Consider the following 19,809-nt stretch of genomic DNA (forward strand, 5'->3'; position numbering starts at 1 on the left):
TATGCAGTTTGGTCAGCAAGTGTGTTTTCTTTCCCTTTGTGGTGTTTGAATACATAGATGGGCAACCTGGGGCTCAAACCATGTCATTCTTTGTGCTGTGCTCAGGACTAAACACACAGTGCAAAAGAATGTAGTATCACCTTTATGCTTTCCATGAAAAGTCAGAAGAAAATTGTGCATTGCTGCCTTCTTGGGCTCCTTGAACAACTTCATAGCTGCCAGTAGACTCAGAGCACCCTCTCTGCCCTTAAACATAAGGGCAACCTTTCTGCAGCAGCTCGGCTTTTTTACAAGGGCTTACTGACAGCCTTGGGTTTGCATGCTACCCTATGTTGTGCTAATCAATTTTTTACCTGCTCTTGAGATATAAACAGAGAATAATTTGTTTCCAGCCATGGGGGGTGGGGGCGACCCTTCATCTGTTAAATACGAATTACTTGGTTATTTCATCCTCGTACTAAACCACTGATAAAGCTGAAGCTGTAATAGCTTAGCAGAAAGTATTGGAAAAGCTGCTGCTACTTCAGTAAATAACGAGCAACAAAAGAACTGAAAGATCACTACTGAGGCGGGATGAGGCATGTGGAAATGACAAATGTATCTAGTCCATTGGTTTAAGAACCTTCAGTATTTTCTTGTGTCCTGGTCCCAAAGCAGCCTCTGCTTTGCTCACAGGGTTGAGAAATATCTGTCATGGCTTTTCCCAGCCCTCTCATTCCATTCCTGAAAGCATTACTGGATGTGCTTCTTAAGTGTCTTCTGCTCATTTTTTTGTTTGTTTGTTTTGTTTGTTTGTTTGTTAATTTATTTTCTTGAGATGGTCCCTATCCCTTCCAGCAGCTGCCTCCCTCTGCATGAGATGCTGGCTTCCAAGCTGGCTTTTGCCTGTCAGAATCCCTGTCACTGATGTCAAGCTAAAGCACTTTAGGTTGTGTTTGTCACAGGCAGTGAATGCATATGTGGTCATTGACAGTAGCTCAGCAGAAACACAATAACTTGTTAAGCCACAGTAATTCAATGGTGTGTCTGAGGTCTGCTCTGCTGGAAGGAGCCACTTGGGCTCTTAACCCTTTTATGGCCGTTGCCCTTTGGATATGTGTGTCTTTTCATGTGGTAACACATGAGAAATCTGTGTATGTGATCTCTGTGGGTACATCATATAGGAAGATTAAAGGTAAATGAGAACGTTTTCTTGATTTGTAGTTCTGGGATAGTGCTACTAAATATTACTTGAGTGCTTTGAGAATACCATGTCTCACTTTCAGGAGCAAATGAGGTTTATAGAATTCTGAATTCATCTGACTCCTAAAAAGAAGGATGCAATGTATTCTGAAAGTGAAGCCTATCATTTTAGTGAGGTTATATATTTTATCACATTAGAGTTTTTTTGCTGAAATGATTTGTTTTAGAGAAAGTGATAGTGGGTTTCAAAAGCGACAAAAAAGATAAAGATAGGATGTGTGTTGGATGCTGTTGAGGAAAGGGTGGGTCACAGGAAATAAAAGGGCATTGCTTGATGCAGCACTTTCTGTTGCTTATTCTCTGGTTGCTTGTGTGCAAAGGTTGTGTTTTTACAGAAACAGAGCTAAGGGAAGTTGATGTAGTTGCCATGCCATGATTTAAATGGAAAGCGTGGTGTTCAGGTGGCGGAAGAGAGTGAGCAGGATTGATATGGGATACCCAAAAGGAAATACAGTTAACTTCCCTTCATTCTGAGAGGCGCTTTTTTCCTATTCTCTCATCAGGAAGTTTGTAGAAACTTCAGTGCTACACTAAAGTGCTCAGATGGTGACCTGTGCCTCTTCTCATCTCTGGTTTCACTGCCAGCATCGTGGTGCTGAGTGACATTTTATCTTTTGTCACAAATTTGCACCAGTTGTTTTACCAGACCCATCCTGTGCTTCAGCTCTTGGACTCTCTTGTGATTGTTGTTTGCTCTTAATAACTGTAAGCTGGTTGCTATGGAAATTGTGTTGATTTTGAAGAATTTTCTTTGTTTTTGTGGTGGGAAGTAAAGGTAATGCTTTTTCAGACAGGGAGGAAGGTGCAATGTAAAAGAAATAGAATGGGATATAGCAGAAGAAGCCTGCTTAATAGGATTGGCAGAGCTTCACGGGAGCAATGGAAGGAACAAGCACATTCACTTTTTTTATATCTCAGTGAAGGATTCCTGTGCATCTACTGGGATGTGCTGTAGAAAAGAATGCATTAAGAATGGGTAAAAATCATGATGCTGAAGTGCAGTTGAGCTCTTCAAAACTTCAGAAGATTGTGAAGCAACTTCCAAGGTGAGAAATGTAAGAGAAGTCCTGGAAAGCCAGGGAAATAGCAAGAAGGTGAAAAAGAATCAGTTGTCTGGCAGTTTATTTCTGTGTATTTGAACATTTGGATTGAAGTGAAAAATGAGATCACAGAGCAAACTATGGATTTGTGCAGGAGAGTAAGAAGGAAACACAAAATATTAATGCAATTGTAATAGTCCTGTTGAAAAGATGAAACATTGATCATGAAAAGCTTCACATAACCTGGTATTGACTGGTCAGTATATTATCAAATGGAAATAATTGTTCCTGAGCAGGTTCAGTTTACAATAGTGGAAATGATTGGAGGTTGCATTTACAAGGAGAAGTTGAAGAAGATAGGCTTATTCACAGGAGCAAAAGAAAATTGAGATGACCTAATTCCAGCTTTTCTTGTGCTGGATAGACCAGTATTGATAGCAGGACAAATTACTCTCAGCATCAGACATGAAAGCAAGAATCACATGGTGTTGCTGTGCTGCACTACTCTTTTGCTTTCAAATACATCTTAAATACCTGGGGGATAGATGATGTATTGGTCCGAAGAATGTTATGTCTTCTCATTTTCTGAGAAGCTGTTGTGACTCTCTTTGCGAATATGTGCCATGCACTGGCATGTGAAAAGACCATTCCTTTAAATACAGCATCATTTTTTTCTTGGCTATGTCATCCCATACAGGCCTGTAGTAATTCCCTACTGTGTCTTGAACTTGTTTCTCAGCTGATATATTCCTGCACTGAAGTCTGTTAGACTTTTTGATTACTGATAGGGAGTAAAGGTCACTAGTTTTCCATATTTTTAAGAACATCCAAGTAATCTTTCTCAAACTTTCTCTGAAAGACAGAAACAATCTCAAAGTTATCTGTGAATTTTAGTAGATGAAGGGCAGGATAACAAGAAGCAAGGGCTGCTACCAAAAAGATAGAATTGTTGGGTGCAGGAGCTAATAGTTATTTGTGTGAACTTTTTAAACAAAGATAGATAGATAGATAGATTTTTACATTTTTAATGTAATCCCATGTGGAACATGTAAAATATTAATCCTTCCGCAAGAGGGTTTCTCTTGAAGTCTGTTTATGTATAAAAGATGGAAATGAGCAGCATAGACCTCCCTCCCTGCTTCATTGATGTCTGAGGCCATATTTGCTGTACAAAGTCACCCGTGTTTTTGTAGCACAAATGGGTGCTTTCAGGTGTTGAACTACCTGGAACAAACTTGCACAGATGGACCAGGAGTTAACTTTGCCCCAAGTTCCTTTATGTGAATGGTGAGTGCATTTTTTTCATGTTTTTTACACACAGATGTGGGCAGACTGACTCCCTCCACCAAACCCTGCTGTAAAATCTCTCTTTTATCTTTATTCACAAACCCTTGGAGGATAAAGACTTTTGCATGCTTTCAGCTGCTTTTTAATTATTGCTGATTTCCTAGCAATAGTTTGTGGTTTAGACAGAAAGGAATGCTGACCGCTACTTTTTGGTTCCTGGATTCACATACAGCTCCTCCATGTTGATTTTTCTCCCCCTACTATTGCCCATTGTTTTCTGAATAAAAGTATGACCTTACCAAGGAATACATCAGTGTCACTGATAGTTTTGCCAAGGGTAAGTTGCATGTCCCATCATTCTGTGAATGCTGTTAGGCTCTCACCACATCTCAAGAAGCCATCGTCCAGCTGAGCCAGAGCAATCGGCAGTAAAATGAAAGAAGTGCTTTGCTAACTGAATTTATCACACGTTGACACCAGACTGTGCCCTCCAAAAGGTTCTACTGGATAATCTCCCTTGCGAATAGAGCAAGAATTGTGCAGCATCAAAGGCACATTTTGAAGCCTGTGATGGCTGCAAGATACTGGCTCACCTGTGTGAGTCTGTGCTCGCTGCTAGCGCCTGACCTGGGCCAATATATGAATGCAAAGTGGGGAGTGTGTGTGGCATGAAAACCTGAAGCAACAGAGGAATAGGGCGAAAGGTACAGAAGAAGGAGATTACACAGAGGAGAGAAACTCCAGGAAGAAAAAAAGGAGAAATTCTGAGGAATTCATAGGTAGCCTAACTGTAGAATCTTGGGAGGTATTAAGGATATAGGTGGATTATAGCTGGTTTTCTTCTTATTTAATGTCTAAGAATTATTGTAGTAGATTTCATTCAGGCCTTGTGTTTACCTTTGATGAAACTTTAAGAAAAATTAAAGTGTGAACTCGTTGGGCAGAGATGGGGAGTTTGAAGAAAAGCAGATGTGTTGTGACGATGCTGATGTCTCTCCTAGTCTTTGTAAGAAAATATTGAGAGAGGAGAAAGGTGATCCGCTCCAGTGAGGAAAGGCAGAGTGGATGGTGGGCACCCCTTCTGCCAAGGGCCCTGTGTCATTTGCAGGTTCATCCTACTATAAAGCATGACTGCATTTTTAGGTATTAAAATCTTATCCTTTTATTTAGCATCCTCTCTAGATATATCCTAGCACAGATAAGGGAGTGGCCTAACTAGTAACCTGCATGATATACTTTAATGTACTCAGGCACATGTGTAGAAAAGCAAGTTGTTTTCATTATAATTATTTGTGAACCAATTTAGGTATAAATTATTTGAAAAGTAATTACCATTTATTTTGGTAAGTACAATTCTAATGAAACAAAATAAGTGGTGTGAATCTCATTCCTCGCTTACTTAGCTGCTTCCTGTCAGACTGAATCATCAGTGCTAAGCTTCTCATGTGCTTATCTCTTTCTGGAAGGAGCCATCTTTGCCAGGCCTGTTCATGATTCTCCACAAAATCTTCATTTTTCACTATGAAGAGTCCTGAGTCCATTATGCTTCACTGGGTCAACAAAGTCTGCTTATACCTTTTGTACTTACTCTACTGCAGTACAAATTATACTGTTCCTTCTACAGTGCTGTGGTACTTCAGATAGTCATAGAATCATTTGAGATGGAAGGGACCTTTAAAAGTCATCCAGTCTGACTCCCCTGCAATAAACAGGGACATCTACAGCTTTTTCAGATGCTCAGAGCCCAGTCCAGCCTGAGCTTGGGTGTCTCGGGTGGGGCATCCACCACCTTTCTGGGCAACCTGTGTCAGTGTTTACTGTCAGCAGTAAATGCTGGATTCTTCTGTCAGTCACTGCATCTCTGTAGTCTTCTTCATTTTTCCTCAATAGCTCATTATTTTCTGTAAATGCTTTTTATTGCATACTGCGATCAGCATTCTGCTTGATCCATCTCGTGGCATTTAATTATGTGGAGCTGTAGAGTAGCTGAGCAGTTAGCAGAAGTTGCATGCTATACTCTTTTTTCTCCAGAATTAATGTTGAATCACTGAATATCAGCTGAGTTTGAAGTTTACCTGAATATATCTTACTATTCCAAAGAGATTACACAATGGCTCTGATTAGCAGCAGCATTTTGTAATACCACTTAAGGCTTTATCACAGTGGAGGACTGCCAGTAATAGTCTTTAATTCACTTATATGTACCAATTCATCTCTGTCAGTTTTCTATTAATTTCTTTGCTGTTTTACTTTTTGCCTTTCCCCATATAATGAGACGTGATTTCCCCATCTATGTATCCAAAATAAAATTAAAAAATTAAATCTTCAGCAAATTAACCATGGCCCTTTGATTTGAGGCAGCTGTGCCATCTTTCCATTTGTGCTTACATTTAATTCACTTTTCACAAGTTTGTTTATTTATAAGAATCTGGTTAGTCACCTGGCCAAGGGGGAACAATAATTTTATTGGCTACTTTAGATTAGAAGTATTGGGATTGAGTTAGGCGTATTAATTGCAAAAGTGGACAGCAGGTATAGAATTAAGACTGTATACATGCATGCATGTACACATATACCTCTGAGAAGCCACCATATTCGGTGTTATTTTTTTCATCAGAATGATGGCCACCTTGACTACTAAGGTGATTACCAGAGGTAAATTTCCACGTGAACAATTCTGTTTCATTTGATACCAGTTACACAGTATACGGAAATTTCTAAATGGATGGGTTTGGAGTTGGTGCTCCATATTTACATGATGAATCCGTGTCTGTGGCTGATGTTGAAGCAGATCCAGTTGCATATTTGTTTTTGGTTTTTTTTTTTTTTTTTCATTATTAGGATTGGAGCAAAGCATCAGGAGTTACGACAAAAGCAACTGAGAGGCCTGCTTGATTATTCTACTGGTCCTGGAGGACCTGACATAGATGATGATGAGGTGGATCCAAATTATGCCAGAGTGAACCACTTCCGAGAGGCTTATCCAGCAGCAAGCATTTACAGACCATCATCACCAGCAGTCGCAGAAACCTTTGTCTATCCACGCGATTCTTCTTCAACACCATTGGAGAGGGAACACTTGGAAGGATTGTATGCAAAAATAAACAAGCAGCACTACCCGCAGGTTCCTGGTGACAGGTAATATTGCCAACTGGCATTAGAAACAATGATAGCTTGGGAATGGGTTGGATGGGGAGGCTGTTCAGATGCCCCAAACATCTGTATTTACTGGCTAAGAAAGGCATGAATTTCCTCTTAACCAAAACTGTGATTTGCTCCAGCAGTGCCCCCAAAGCATCTGAGCTAGTCAGCAGTCAAACAAAAATCATTAAAAAAAAGTCCATATTTCACAAACAGAATGAATGAACAGACTCCAGTCCAATTCCTTCCCTGCTGAGAGTGTGTTTTTTCCTTTTTCGCTCGGGAAAAGTTCTTACACTGCAGCAAAAATAATCTCTGGTTTCAGATCCCTTTCAATCTGCTGATCATCAAATGCCTATTAGTAACAGGTTTTGTATGATAACATGATATATTGCATATGTTTACAGTTTAGTTTCCCCCAGCTGTTTGATATTATGCACTTTCAATTAGGCTGGGGAGAGGACTGGGAATCATGGCATTTTTATGCAGACTGTGAAGTGTGGCTTCACAAGACTGATTGCCTTTCACAGCCTTTCCAATAACCAAGTGGGAAGGAAAGAGCAATTTTTAATCCTTACTGTCAAGCTTCCAGGTTGATAGCATTAAAGAAAGATGGTCAAGTTTTTCCCCGGATTGAAAAGAGAACAGCATTTCCTTTGAGCTGATGATTACCCACCATTATGGTAGTTTTAAAACTAGATGTTTCTGGAATTTGGGACTAAGAGAGCATAAGACATCATTAGCAGTATCATGGTGTTAATGTATTAGATTTTTCAAACCAGCGTCTGAGTATGTAGGCAAGATAGAAAAGTGTATATGGAAAGAAGAGCTGACAGAGAAAGACATGGGGGACTTAAGGAATTGTTTATGCTTCAAGTTCATATTACAATCTGTAGTGTCTCACCATAGCCTCAATCTGTGCTATGTGATACAACACTTGTTAATTTTGGAGAGCACAGATACAGGAGTGTTTTCAGTTTGTGGCATTATAGTACTTTAAAAATGTCTACTGAGTCATTGTTATAAATAGTAATAAAACACTTTTGACATAAATCTAAGAGCGTAGCAGGGATTGGGCCAAGTATTTCTTTTTTTTTCCACCTAAATACAGTATGGGAGAGATCATTCCAAACATAATGACACTGCTGATTCCCTTCTTCCATATTAACTCTTTTGCTGCTGCATAAGAGTGAAGAGGGTGAAGTTAGGGTCATTGATCACAGCTTTTTGCCATCAAAAGGGTTTTGCTTTCCTAGAAAATTCTTGGGGTGATTGTCAGTGAAGTTGTATGAGCATCTGTATACTGCAAAGAGATCAGAAGCCTGTTTCGCACTGACTCAGAAAACCTAGAGAATTTCCAGCAGGAGGGAGCCCAAATTCAGATTCATACACTTCTCAAAAATAAACATATAGAGATGTAACTCAGCATGAAAGTAAAACGTTGTTATAAAGGTTGGATCATAGTATCAGTTTTAACAGGGACTTTATAGCTTAACATTTTAAACATGTCGTCAGTTTTGAAGTATGGTTTATGCTCTGTTTTTACACACGGTGTAAAGAAGTGCCCCAGTCTCTCCCTCTGGCCTCTTTTGTTTGATTACTTGCATCGTGGCTGTAACTGCACTGAATGAGCTCTTGTCTTGATGTGTGGACATGATTGAAATGCCAACCAAGTCTGGATTCAGTGTCAGAATCCTGGATCTTAGTGTGGCTTTAGCTGTAAGTGCAGCCTCAAACATGGCAACTCGTTGAAAAACTAAAACCAAAACTTCTAACAGGTGAAAAGAAAGTTATCTCATATCTGACCTATGATCAGAAGTCGTACTGGGAAGGCTGTTCCATCTGTGTTGATTCTGTACTGAAAGACAAACAGTCCACAACAGCTTAGCTTTGTTGAATTTCTCAGGCTTGTAGAGGCTTTTTAACCAGATTAGGAAAAAGTAGGAAATGTGGGATTCTTATTAGGCTGCTTTTGTTCTTTCTTTAAATCTTTGTTTCCTTTGTCTCAGAAACAAAAAGGTTGTTGTTACTCACCAGCAGAAATGTGCCAAACCTGAATAATTTGAAGTGAATTTATGCAGTGTGTTGTGAGGTCTCAGCCAGCAGTTGTTGAATGTGGCGGCAACTGCAGGCAAAGAAATCTTTCTGTGCTGGAGGGAGAGTACTGAAAGGAGAAGAGAGATGTGGAAAGAGAAATCCCTGGATAACATGTTAATTACAAAACCAAATCTGCTTTTAGGGGTCAAGTATGACAACTGCCTTGTCTGCCTCAGAATAATGGGAAATAGTTATAGTAGATGCTTATTAACAAAACCAAAGTTGTTTTTCATTTGCAGGGTTGAACATTTATCAATGCATTTGTCATGTAATAGCTCATGTTTTGGTCCTGCTAACACATGCATGCTCTCTCCAAGTTTTGCTATTAATTTTACTTTAGATTGATGGCTTTTTCTTCTACCTCTGACTCTCAACTTTTGTAATACTGTGTGTGGAGACTTGATCAGTGCTTAGAGATGACGCTTAGGATAGAAGGAGGTTTGAAAGAGAATAGATGACTTCATTTTGGTTTGGAAATTCTAGTTATGTCACTATGATAGAGAATTAAAACTCATCATTTCAAACAAGAAGTTCATTTTTATTTCATTTTATTTTTATTAAAAATTTATTAAAAATTATTATTTATTTTATTAACGTAGCAAATGGCTTTTAAAATGTGGCCATTCGTTTAAAAAAAAAAAAAAAAAAGCTCAGTGGTCAGATACCATTTACAATTCACATACTTAACCACCTCTCCATTTCTCATCACCAGACTCCATCAACTGTACCCCATTCATTCTTCTCAGCAGATTCCCAGTTTAAACTGAGAGTCTCCCACAGAGATCCCACTGTTGCAGAAGCAGTAGGCTGCACATGTATGAAGAATATTCCTTTAATCATTCTGAAGTATGTCTGCTGCCTCCAAGCACTGCTGCCTAGAGCACCACAGACCCAGTTCACAATGCTGTTTGCATAATAATGTCCTCTTTACCTCCAATTGTATCTGGCATCTCAGGGATTCTTTTGCCTTGGGTTCTTGGGGATTTTGCTTTGTCTTATTTTCAACTGTTGTGTAATGTTCTTCTGCAGTGTTCCACAATTGCTGATTTTCATTCCAACGATGACTATATTCAGTGAAATGGATTTAATTTTTTGTGTATATTTTGCTGAAAGCTTTGAGATTCTTAACTAAGAGAGATGCTATATAAATGTAAATTGTCCTTATTAATGAATATAGTGAAAGCATTAGCATGATCAGTGTATTCTGTGAATGTTAACATGGTAAAAAAAAAAAAAATTAGCTAGCAGAATCACACATTCCTTTGTAAGTCAAGCATTTTTCTGTTTATTTCTAATTAGCCACAATTTTCAGTAATGCAAATGCCACCGTGGAGGATGGTGCAGCCTGGAAAGGCACCTCGTGCAGCTGGGGAGCTTGCAGGGTCTGTGCTGTGGCCGCTGTACGCTCCCTCAGCTCTCACCAAGGCTGGGTGATCTGCAGCCCATATGTTCCCAAAAAGAGTGGGAACTCACATCTCTGAGTTGAGTTATCAAGGCTGTACCGTGACAGTGCTAAGTTGCACCGTGGCAGAGCCTAGGTGTCAGACCAAAGCCAAAAGAGCATATGTAAAACACTTCTATCACTTAAATGTCAGGCATGTCACGTGTTGTAACCCTTTCTCACGTTTTGAATAAGCAACTTCCTCTTCTTTCCTCCCCTGAATGTGGTGCTGTCAAGTATATCCAAACACTCCGAGCACATCTCCGGAAAGGTTCTAGAGACAAGCTCAACTTATTTGCTCAGCCCAGAACTATGAAACGTTTAAAGTCTGATGCCAGACTCATTGCCAAGTATAATTCTTCATTTATTTATGTGTCTTATCTTGAGGAATTTCAAAGTGCTGTTCTGACAAAAATGAATACAGCTTTCCTTTGTTTAGCAAGAATACATTTCAGAGCTGTATCTTGTTGCAGATTAAAAAACAAAAGGAAAGAAAGAAATCACTGTTTTGTTGCATAGGAGTAGAGCCCAGAGCCTCAGTCTCCTCTGCTTTTCCGTTTTTGGAGGTGCAATGTTGAGTCCCACTGTGGAGGATCTTATGTGGAAGATCTTATCCCACCATGGAAGACTCAACAATGTTAATTAATTAATAAAAAAAATGGATCTTCCTCATTTCAGCGTAAAAGTTTCCTAATGGAAAAACTGTACTCTCCCAGAAGGTACTGTCTGCCAAAATACAAAGTTGAAAATGAGGAGAATGATCCCTGTGCTCCCCACATCTCACTCTCAGAACCCATCAGTGGGGCCAAGGCACACTGAGTGATGTGCCGTGTCTAGAAAGGACCAAAGGCACATACTGCTGTATATGTCCTGAGAGCTAAAGGCTACGAGTAAGCTGGGTGTCAGCCTGAAGGAGAGAGCAAAACGGGTCCAGAATTTTGAAATTTAACAAGCAGTATTTTTTTCCTAAAGGCCAAACTAAACACTTGCATAGATACTTCATGTCTTGTTGAAAGCAAAGTCTTCAGAATCCAGAACTACACAGACAAGGCTTTGTTCAGAAAGTTGGAGTTCATTGTTTCCCATTTCAGTGTGCCATGGGCATTGCTCACTGTCTGTCTCCAGCACCTTCTATAGCTGAATAGAAAACAGTAACCCATTGCTATAGGAGCGGGTGGTCTTCTACTCAGGAGTAGTTACACTTTAAGGTGGAAACTCTGAAAGCATGGTAGAAATGGAATGGAGACTTTGTAATTTCTAAGTACCCTTTGCTGTTCTGGTCTTCTAGCAAAAACAAACAAACAAACAAACACACAAAAAAAGCAGAAACAATGCTTGGCAGTTTACTCTTTTTCTGACTGGTATATTTCTGACAACTGTTAAATTCAAAGCTGCACTGGCAGGTATAGCAGAGGTTCAGTGGTGTGTGCTCGGCAATCCAAAAACCATCCAGGCTGCCAGTTCTCCAGGAGCTTAGGTTGCACTGTTCTCTGCATCTGGTACTGTTTTTGTTTCCTTCCTCAGAAACGATGAGTGGCTACTGCAAGCTCACTGTGCTAACTAGAGAAAATACTGAGTAACAAGACCACCTGAGACACTTTTAAATGAGCCCTGGTTTTGTTTCCTTGTTGTATAGGAAAAAAAATGTATTGGTAGCATTCAAGATAAACTGCTTTCCAGACACTGTTCAAAGTGCTGTTTCCCAGGAACTCCTCATCCAAATGCCTCCAGCTCTGAGAGCCCAGCCCTACTGTTCACTTCTCATGGACACCCCACATTTCATGGAACTCAGGTGACCCTGAGCATTTTACAGCGTATCTAAACAGAAAGACAAGGTCAGATTTTAACCAGAGCAGAACTGCTGCTGCTGCTGTGTAATATGTACATGCTTGTTTGAGGCCATGCATTCTTCAGCAGAAATAAATTCTTTTAGGAATGGTCACAAATCTGCCTACATGCATCCTGCCTGCTAGGGTTTGCATTTGGATCACCTCACTTATTGACAGATGTGTAAAATTTTATATACTGCACTCCCATAACTCCCTTGTGACTGTCCTGCTGCAGATGCTGGTGAGCCTGAGCTTTGGCAGCTGTGTTAAGCATTCATATGCATTCAGAGGGTTTTTTTTCCCCCTCCAGCCCTTTCTTTCCTTATGTGATATATTATTGCATGGAATTATTTTACGTTAATTTTCCCTATTTATTGGTAATGTCCCATTCTTTCTGTTGTTTGAATGCAAATGCAAAAGATAGGTCCCTGGAGAAAGAGCAGGTCTGTTACTGGAAGATGAGACCATAGCAAAGGATACGGACTGAAATGCAGATGGTGTTGTCAGCCTCTTAAATGTACAAATAAAGACAAAATGAGATCGTCCGTGCAGCTGGAATGAAATCATATGGCCTTGCATGTGTTCCTGCCATAGTGTATTTCCTAGTGTGAGCAAGAGATGCTAAATTCTGCTGTATGCAGGATGTTGTTTGACCAAAAGCTTGTACTTGTTCCATTAATCAGCAGTAGAATAACATTTGTATGTATTGACTTTTCTCTGCACAATAATTTTTTTTTTCCTACTAAACACCATTTTATTTTAAATGCTAATATGTGTGTGGTTAATTAAGAGGCCAGAATTGACTATAACATTGGTAAGCTCCAAGGAAGAGAAAGGAAGATCATTACGCTTCTGCTCATAGATAGCTATTTGTGAACCAGCTGATAATGTGCAAAATTAAAATTTCGTAAGTGGCATTTTAAATGAATGGTTAATGGCTGAAGATTAATTAAACAGTCAGAATTGTTCAAAAGAGAAGCTGTTGAAATCTTGTTTATAGGCCAGTCACTTGCATGCTTAAAGTGCAAACTGTAATGGCGTGTGGTATTTCCATTTAGCAGGCAAGTGACATAACTTGGGTAATTTCTTGAACAAGGAAATCTACTTCACTGGATATGTTATGTAGATGGATAGATGTAGCATCGTGAAGTGTGTTTTCCTCCTCCTAATTAACAATTGTCTAGTAGCAGTGCAGGCAGCGAAATGCAAAATCCTCTGGGACTTGGTAATCCCAAATAAAATTGCTAAGTCTTTTTTTAATTAAAGTGTAAGGGACACGGTTAAATGTGATGTGATTCTGTTTCCCTGCTCTCCAGTAGCCTGTTCTACTCCTTACACTTTGAGATTTTCCAGGTGCCCAGCTTTTCATTGCTTCAGGTTGTCTTCTAGTCAGCGTGAATCTCCTCAGCCCATCATTCGCCTTGCAGAATTGCTCTAATTAAGGAGAAAAGGCTATGTTTTCCATCAGGTTTAGTCTGTACTGCAATTCAGGTTAAATGACAGATGTTACCGTAGTCCTGTTTCCCCGACTGCAGAGAAACAACAAGCAGAAGGTCTGTATGTTGTTCACAGTTATGAGGCTTATTCTTCCACTGAGTCGTGTTCCAAGAAAGTATTTATCTTCTGTTTTCCCCTGCTCAGCCCAGTTCCCAGCTCTTTTGTTAACTCTCTGCTGGTTTTCCTGGGGTTTCTATCATTTTGTCTACTAGCTTCAGGATATACAGGAAGCTCAGAGGAAGCCCTGATGACTTTACCTTGTGCAGGCTTTGCTGTATAGCTTACTGTGAGGTGAATATCTGTTGCTGACCTCAGGGAACTCACTCTCTGTCCAGAACAGTGAGTTTTGAAATCTCTTAAGGTTGTTTTTTTGTTGTTGTTGGGGTTTTTTTTTGTGTGGGTTTTTTTTTTTTTTTTTTCAGTTCCTACTAGTTAAATGCAAGGAAAAGGTTCACTGTGGAAATAGCCTTGGTTTAGTGAAACCAATCAGTAGATGAGGGTGTGGGATTTTGTCTGTACATACCAAGACTTGTGTGTGACTGTCCGCACATTTAGATTCCAAGTGATGACATGAGCTCACAGCAAGCTCTTCCCTGACTTTTCACTTTGTTAAGATAAGTTATTGGCTTCTGATCACACTATTTTTTAAGAACAGTGGAAGTTTAACTGCTTGCATCCAGGCTAAGTGCCTAGGTCTGTACAGTGCTCACATGGCCCAACTGTTCAATTTACAGTGGAAACACACAGTTCAACTTGCAGTGGAAACTGCAGGTCTCGGTACTTTTGTTTCAGTGAAATGACTTAGCTCTCAATAGAAGATATGAATAGTATAAAATGTGAGATCTAACAGGGCCACAAATCTGACCTGGGAGTGAGTCAATGGAAACCTACTTGTGGAGAGTTCAAGCACCTAATAGCAGGATAAACCAACTGCTCTTAAGCAGAGCTCAGGAGCTTGCCTCCCTATTGAGGTCAAGATGCTGCTGGTGAGAGGTTACCCAGGTACTTAGTAAGCACTGCTGCTGGCAGCAAGAATAGACAGAAGCGTGAACCAGAGATTATGGTCAACAGAAAACCAAGAATTTATGTTATTTGAAAAGCTGAAAATCACTCAATATTGTGCATGCAAAAATATTGGAAGGACTGAAGAAATGTGATGGAAATGGCTTAATAGTCAACAGGATGCAGAATAAGAAGGAAATAATTGTGATTATTGTCTGACAGCTGTGCAGAGCATGCAGTCGATGGCAATCTCTAAAATGTACTTTTTCAATCCATGATCACAAATAAGTCTGCTGATAGAGAAAGTGATGCTAGGGGATGTTGTATGCTCTGAAAACACTTATTTCATCAGCTCAGTTCTTCTGATGTGGTTAAGTCAGTATGTACTCTGGACCTCTGTGACTGCCCTTACATCCCTGGAAGGAGGTCTGGCACCGCATGAATCTCACACATGCAAGTGCTGATGAACGGTTTGTCTGGCAGGCCACATAGCTACAGATCATTTGTTGACATTGATCAGGGTACCTGTATCGATCCTGGGATGGTCTAAGAGAATTGTGACTTTTGTGGAGAGCGCTGTTCATAAAGAACGGAACAAGTAACTTGTCTTTAACTGCGTTGTGGCCTGCGTCTGAGAGAAAGTGAGGTCTTTCATTAGGACAGAGGGACGTGAGGAATTGATGTTGCTTCAGGTAAGTGCAGTGGTTATCTTCTGTTATCACTAACGTGTCCTGGATTTCTGGGGGCCATTTGTTAGAAAGCAGTGGAGGTGATTGCATGAAATGTTTTATACTCTCCAGCTGCCTGCAAAACAAGTAGCTGCCTTCATTATTCTTTCTTTTTATTTTATTTTTATTTTTACCAAGTCAAACTGAAGCAGAAAACAACAGCAACAACAACAACAATTTATGATAACAAGAAAGAGGACTGTGTGTGAAATACCACTAGGAAGTGCTAAAAGTTGAATAGATTTAACATACTTGTACAGCAGTAAGTGTCCCCTTCAATTAATTTCCCTTTCTTGTTTCTCTTCATTTCCTTACTGCTGTGGCACTCAGTCAGTGTGACACTGTGACATTCCCCCAGTGTCACCTCCTCAGCTGAATCCTTACACTGGGAGATGGTAACCCTTTCCCTCCAGAGACTTGGTAGCAGCAAAGAGAAACAAGAAAGAGCCAGCTAGCGTTATAACACTTCAAACATCATCTTATTGTTCAGTCTCTGATGACCCAAATTTATGGTTTAATTTCTCCATTCACTTAAATTTTAATCTTAAATAGTGGTGTTATTTTCCCAGCATAATAGTATCTTAGGGGCATTTCTTCACAAACCAGTATTAACTGGAAAATGTCCTTCAGCTCTGGAGTTTATCTGTTGTAAACACTTCTGCCCTTAAGCTTTGATGTCTACTTAGTCCTGGTTATGGTTATTACCTTGTAAATGGAAGTCAACTGCAAATGATCATTACGGTATTTACATAAAATGCATGGAAACCAATTATCGTGCTATGGGCTCTGTAAGTTAAAGCACGGGACTTCTTTCCAGTGCAAGTGTTGGGCAGCCTAGAAATTGAAAAGGGAAGCAACAGCACACCTTCAGAGGGATAGCAACAGGTTTAAAATGTGTTCTGTCAGTGGGGAAGGAGGTTGCAGCTGTTTTCTGTGTCACTATCGCCATAATGCTCAAATTACCCAAATTAAAAGCAAACGGTCGGCAGTACTGAATAGTACCGAATAAGGTACTATTTTCTTCCTTCAGCATTTTCTGCTGTCTCTCACTTGGAAAGAAGCAGGAGGCAGTTACTTTATGCTGTGGCGCACAATGGCAATGTTGAGGCAGCAGCTGCTTCAGAAAGGGAGAGTAAAGGGGACTGGGGGGAAGGAATTGATCTTTTCCTCCTTTTCTCTGTAAATACCACTGTCTGCCCCAGTGCTGATGCTTTGACCTCTTTGCTACGGAGCTTGAAAGGTCTCTCACACTTAGTGACATGTTGTGGCTCCAGATCTGAACAGGCAGAAGTCATTCTCTTTCTTGCAGCTGTGCTGCAAATAGGTTATCAATCTAAATATGATAAGTGCTTGGGTATTCCTCCTCAAATTTACACTCATTCGTATAAGTACTGGTATTTTTTATGTGTCTGTGTGGCTTTGGAAATGATTAACAGTATTCCTTCATACCTTTTAGCCTGTTATCTGCACCCTGCCCGCTATCTCATTACTATTAGCCATAGCAAATACACCAAATGGCTGAGCAGCTTCATTGTTCTGGTGATTTTCTTTTGAAGACCGCAGTGCACAGATACATGTTAATTTCCCTTTTGTGTTGAAACCTGCCTCCGAGGAATAAGATTACCAGTATTCAGTCTCTGGTCAGTGAAAACACTGAGGTCTGATATCTTCTGAGTGCTTTGTCTCAGTTCATGTTTCTAGTAGCCCAGTGCATTTATAGAAGCGGTCTCTTTTTCTGTGATGCCCATGAACCTTCAAATTACTGTCCCCTGCCTTTAGGAAAATGTTTTTAACATGCTTTCTCAGTGCTTTCCTTATTCCTGGGGTTGAGGAATGATGCATATAGACACCTGCTCTTATGAGTGGGTGGAAATTGAAAATCATGCCAAGAACAAATGCTGTTTGGCAGAAGTGTCGAAATACACATTGTTTAGTGTGTGGCATAAGCAAAAGAGATGATGTTAAGTCTGTGGGCCCTAGTTGGATGAAGTCATTCACTTGTGGGTTTTTAACTTCTCTCCTAGCAAAAATGAGTGCTGATATCAGAAGAGCACTGTTAAGAAGGTACTGGTTTCCTCAACAACATTGAAAGATTTCTAGGAAGCTGTGGGCACTGAAATCAGTGCAGTTTCCTTCCAGCTTTCCAGCAGAGCCACACCAGTGGTCAACTTAACATCAGGCCATCCTGACCACAAAGAAAACAGGTTTCCTTAAAATGAGTCAGGAAACAACTGATTCATTTATAGGTAACAAATGGGAGTTTGTGTTTACTGGGTAGAGATCTGACAGTTTGCATTTGCATTACATACATACTTAAATAAATTCAGTGGTGTACGCTTCATTGCTATAGCTGTTGGAAGTAACACGTGGTAGTCGCTGTGTATGATAGGATAGCAGCAGTTGCCACAGTACATAAAAGGATACAAGAACAGATGAAATCATTAATGCTTTCATATTGTATCCTGTCTTATTTCCAATATGGTAACGTGCCTGGTACCTAATGGGGCATATCTTTGTGAAAAACAGCAGGTATGATGTTCTGGAAAACATGAAAATTTGCAACCTTATATCAGAGGCCAAAATAATATTTTGGATCTGACATTTAAAAAAAAAACAACAAAGTACAAATTGTGTGTCATTGTCACTGTTACATAAGCTAGAAACTGCAAATTTATGTTGCGCCATTTGAAAAGCAAATGATAGCATGTGGATTTGTGTCTGTTCTTCAGAAGGAAGAGTGATGTGCAAGTTCTCTTTCCATCAGAGTGGCAAAATTTCTGTTGATTGAGGTGGGAAATCTGGGAAATCAGAAGTGATTCCTGTGTCTGGTTCTCTCTGAAAGAATGATGAAGTGACATTTTCTTTTTTGTTTTGTACTTGTTAGTTTCACAGGCAGATTATTGTAACTTGAGCTTTTTTGCCATACTTCTACACGACTGTTTTTGTTAACCACTTTAGCCTCTTCTTTGCATCACGCTATTGACAAAATGAGCTTTTTTGTCATCTTACTCCAAAGTTTAGAGCATAGAATACAGAAGAAATCAAAAAAAAAAAAAAAAAAAAAAAAAAGTCTAAAACATTAATTGAACTAGACTACAGCATTTAAAGTAACCTATTCTATCGTCCATTTACCTCCCACATGAAATGAAAACTCTATTTTGATCTGAACTGTCACAGATAATTTCTGCACATAAAACACATCCAGAGACAGCTTTCAAATGGAGTTGTCACTTCTTATTTAGCAGGCTGGGGACTCTCTATTGTTGTCAAACCCTCTTTGCAAAAGCATCACTAACACACTGATATGCGCAGTTGTATGTGAGAGGAGGAATGGTTGCACAGCCTCTGTGAAACAAAAAATTATATATAGGTGCTGGAATCATAGGAGAGAACATTTTCAGCTATTTTTAAGCAGATTTTCATACTGTATACTGTGTGATGTTGTGGATATGGATTGGTTTTTTAGTTCAGTGAGGTTTTAGTGTGAGTAGTCATGATTAACATTTAAAAGCTACTAACCAACTTTCTGTTATTTTCCCTGACCTCTGTGGGACCAGCTCTAATCTCTTCACAAATTTCAGAAATTCTTAAGCAAGTGCAGTGGGGATCTCTCTGAACTCTGAGGACAGAGCTGCTGCTGCAGGGCATGTTGCTGCTCTGATGCAGAGGCAGAGCCATAGGCACTCTTTTCTGTGTGGCTCTTCTTTTGATGGCTAGCATGGACAGATGACAGGACTAGCTGGGAAGACCAGCTATGCCATTATAGATGACAGCTTAGAAGCTGAAAAATAACACTGTGGACTTAAGTTTCTTTCTTGTAACATTCAGTTTGCCCTGAAACTTGATGAAATTGCATTAAAAAAAAATTTCCCCTTGGCTTCACCTGTATTCTCCGAAGATCACAAAATAGACTGCTTCTACACTGGGATTAAGGGTGAAGACTGATTAGTGTCTTTGCTGCTGTGTCCACAACTGCTCTACATGGCATTGAACAGTGCTCTTGTCATTATGGTAAAATGTAGACTGGCAGACTGCTCTTCTTTCCCAGTCCTGCAACCACAACTCAGATAGAAGATATCTGCTGATCTGTCTAAGAGGCATGACTTTATCAAATCCAGAGGTATGTCTGGAGTGACACACAGGTGAGGCCCAAGAAGCAGGGCCTCATGTTCCCCCATCTGCAGCCAAGGGTGCTGAGCAGCAGGGATGGATGGAATCGCCTGATGCAGTGTGGAAACGCAAAACTAGAAGTGAGGGCCCCAGGGTAGGTGTTCAAAGCCAAGGGATCATGTTTGGCAAATAAGTGAGACAGAGTGGAAGTCATTCTGGTTCCTGAGCTGCACGCCAGCGGAGCTGAGGGTCACTGCTCAGTAAGCCTCATACCCTCTCCCAGAGAGGGACAGGATGGTGAGTGGGCTTCTCTGGTCCTGCTTTTGCCTGCAAATGTATTGAATTCATCAATCAATTTTAATTGCTATCCTATGGGGAGCAGTGAATTAGACGGA

The 19,809-nt window shown here is 40.0% G+C and overlaps 1 protein-coding gene across 1 annotated transcript in view; it reads left to right on the top strand.

The window, feature by feature from the left end:
* PARD3B (par-3 family cell polarity regulator beta) overlaps positions 1–19,809 on the top strand; it is a 366,162-nt gene that overhangs the window by 283,024 nt on the left and 63,329 nt on the right. Inside the window, 1 exon segment of the mRNA XM_015868265.1 lies at positions 6,411–6,707. Within this exon segment, the coding sequence (XP_015723751.1) occupies positions 6,411–6,707 (297 nt within the window).

The sequence above is a fragment of the Coturnix japonica genome, chromosome 7 (genome assembly GCF_001577835.2).
Source record: "Coturnix japonica isolate 7356 chromosome 7, Coturnix japonica 2.1, whole genome shotgun sequence".
Taxonomy (NCBI): domain Eukaryota; kingdom Metazoa; phylum Chordata; class Aves; order Galliformes; family Phasianidae; genus Coturnix; species Coturnix japonica.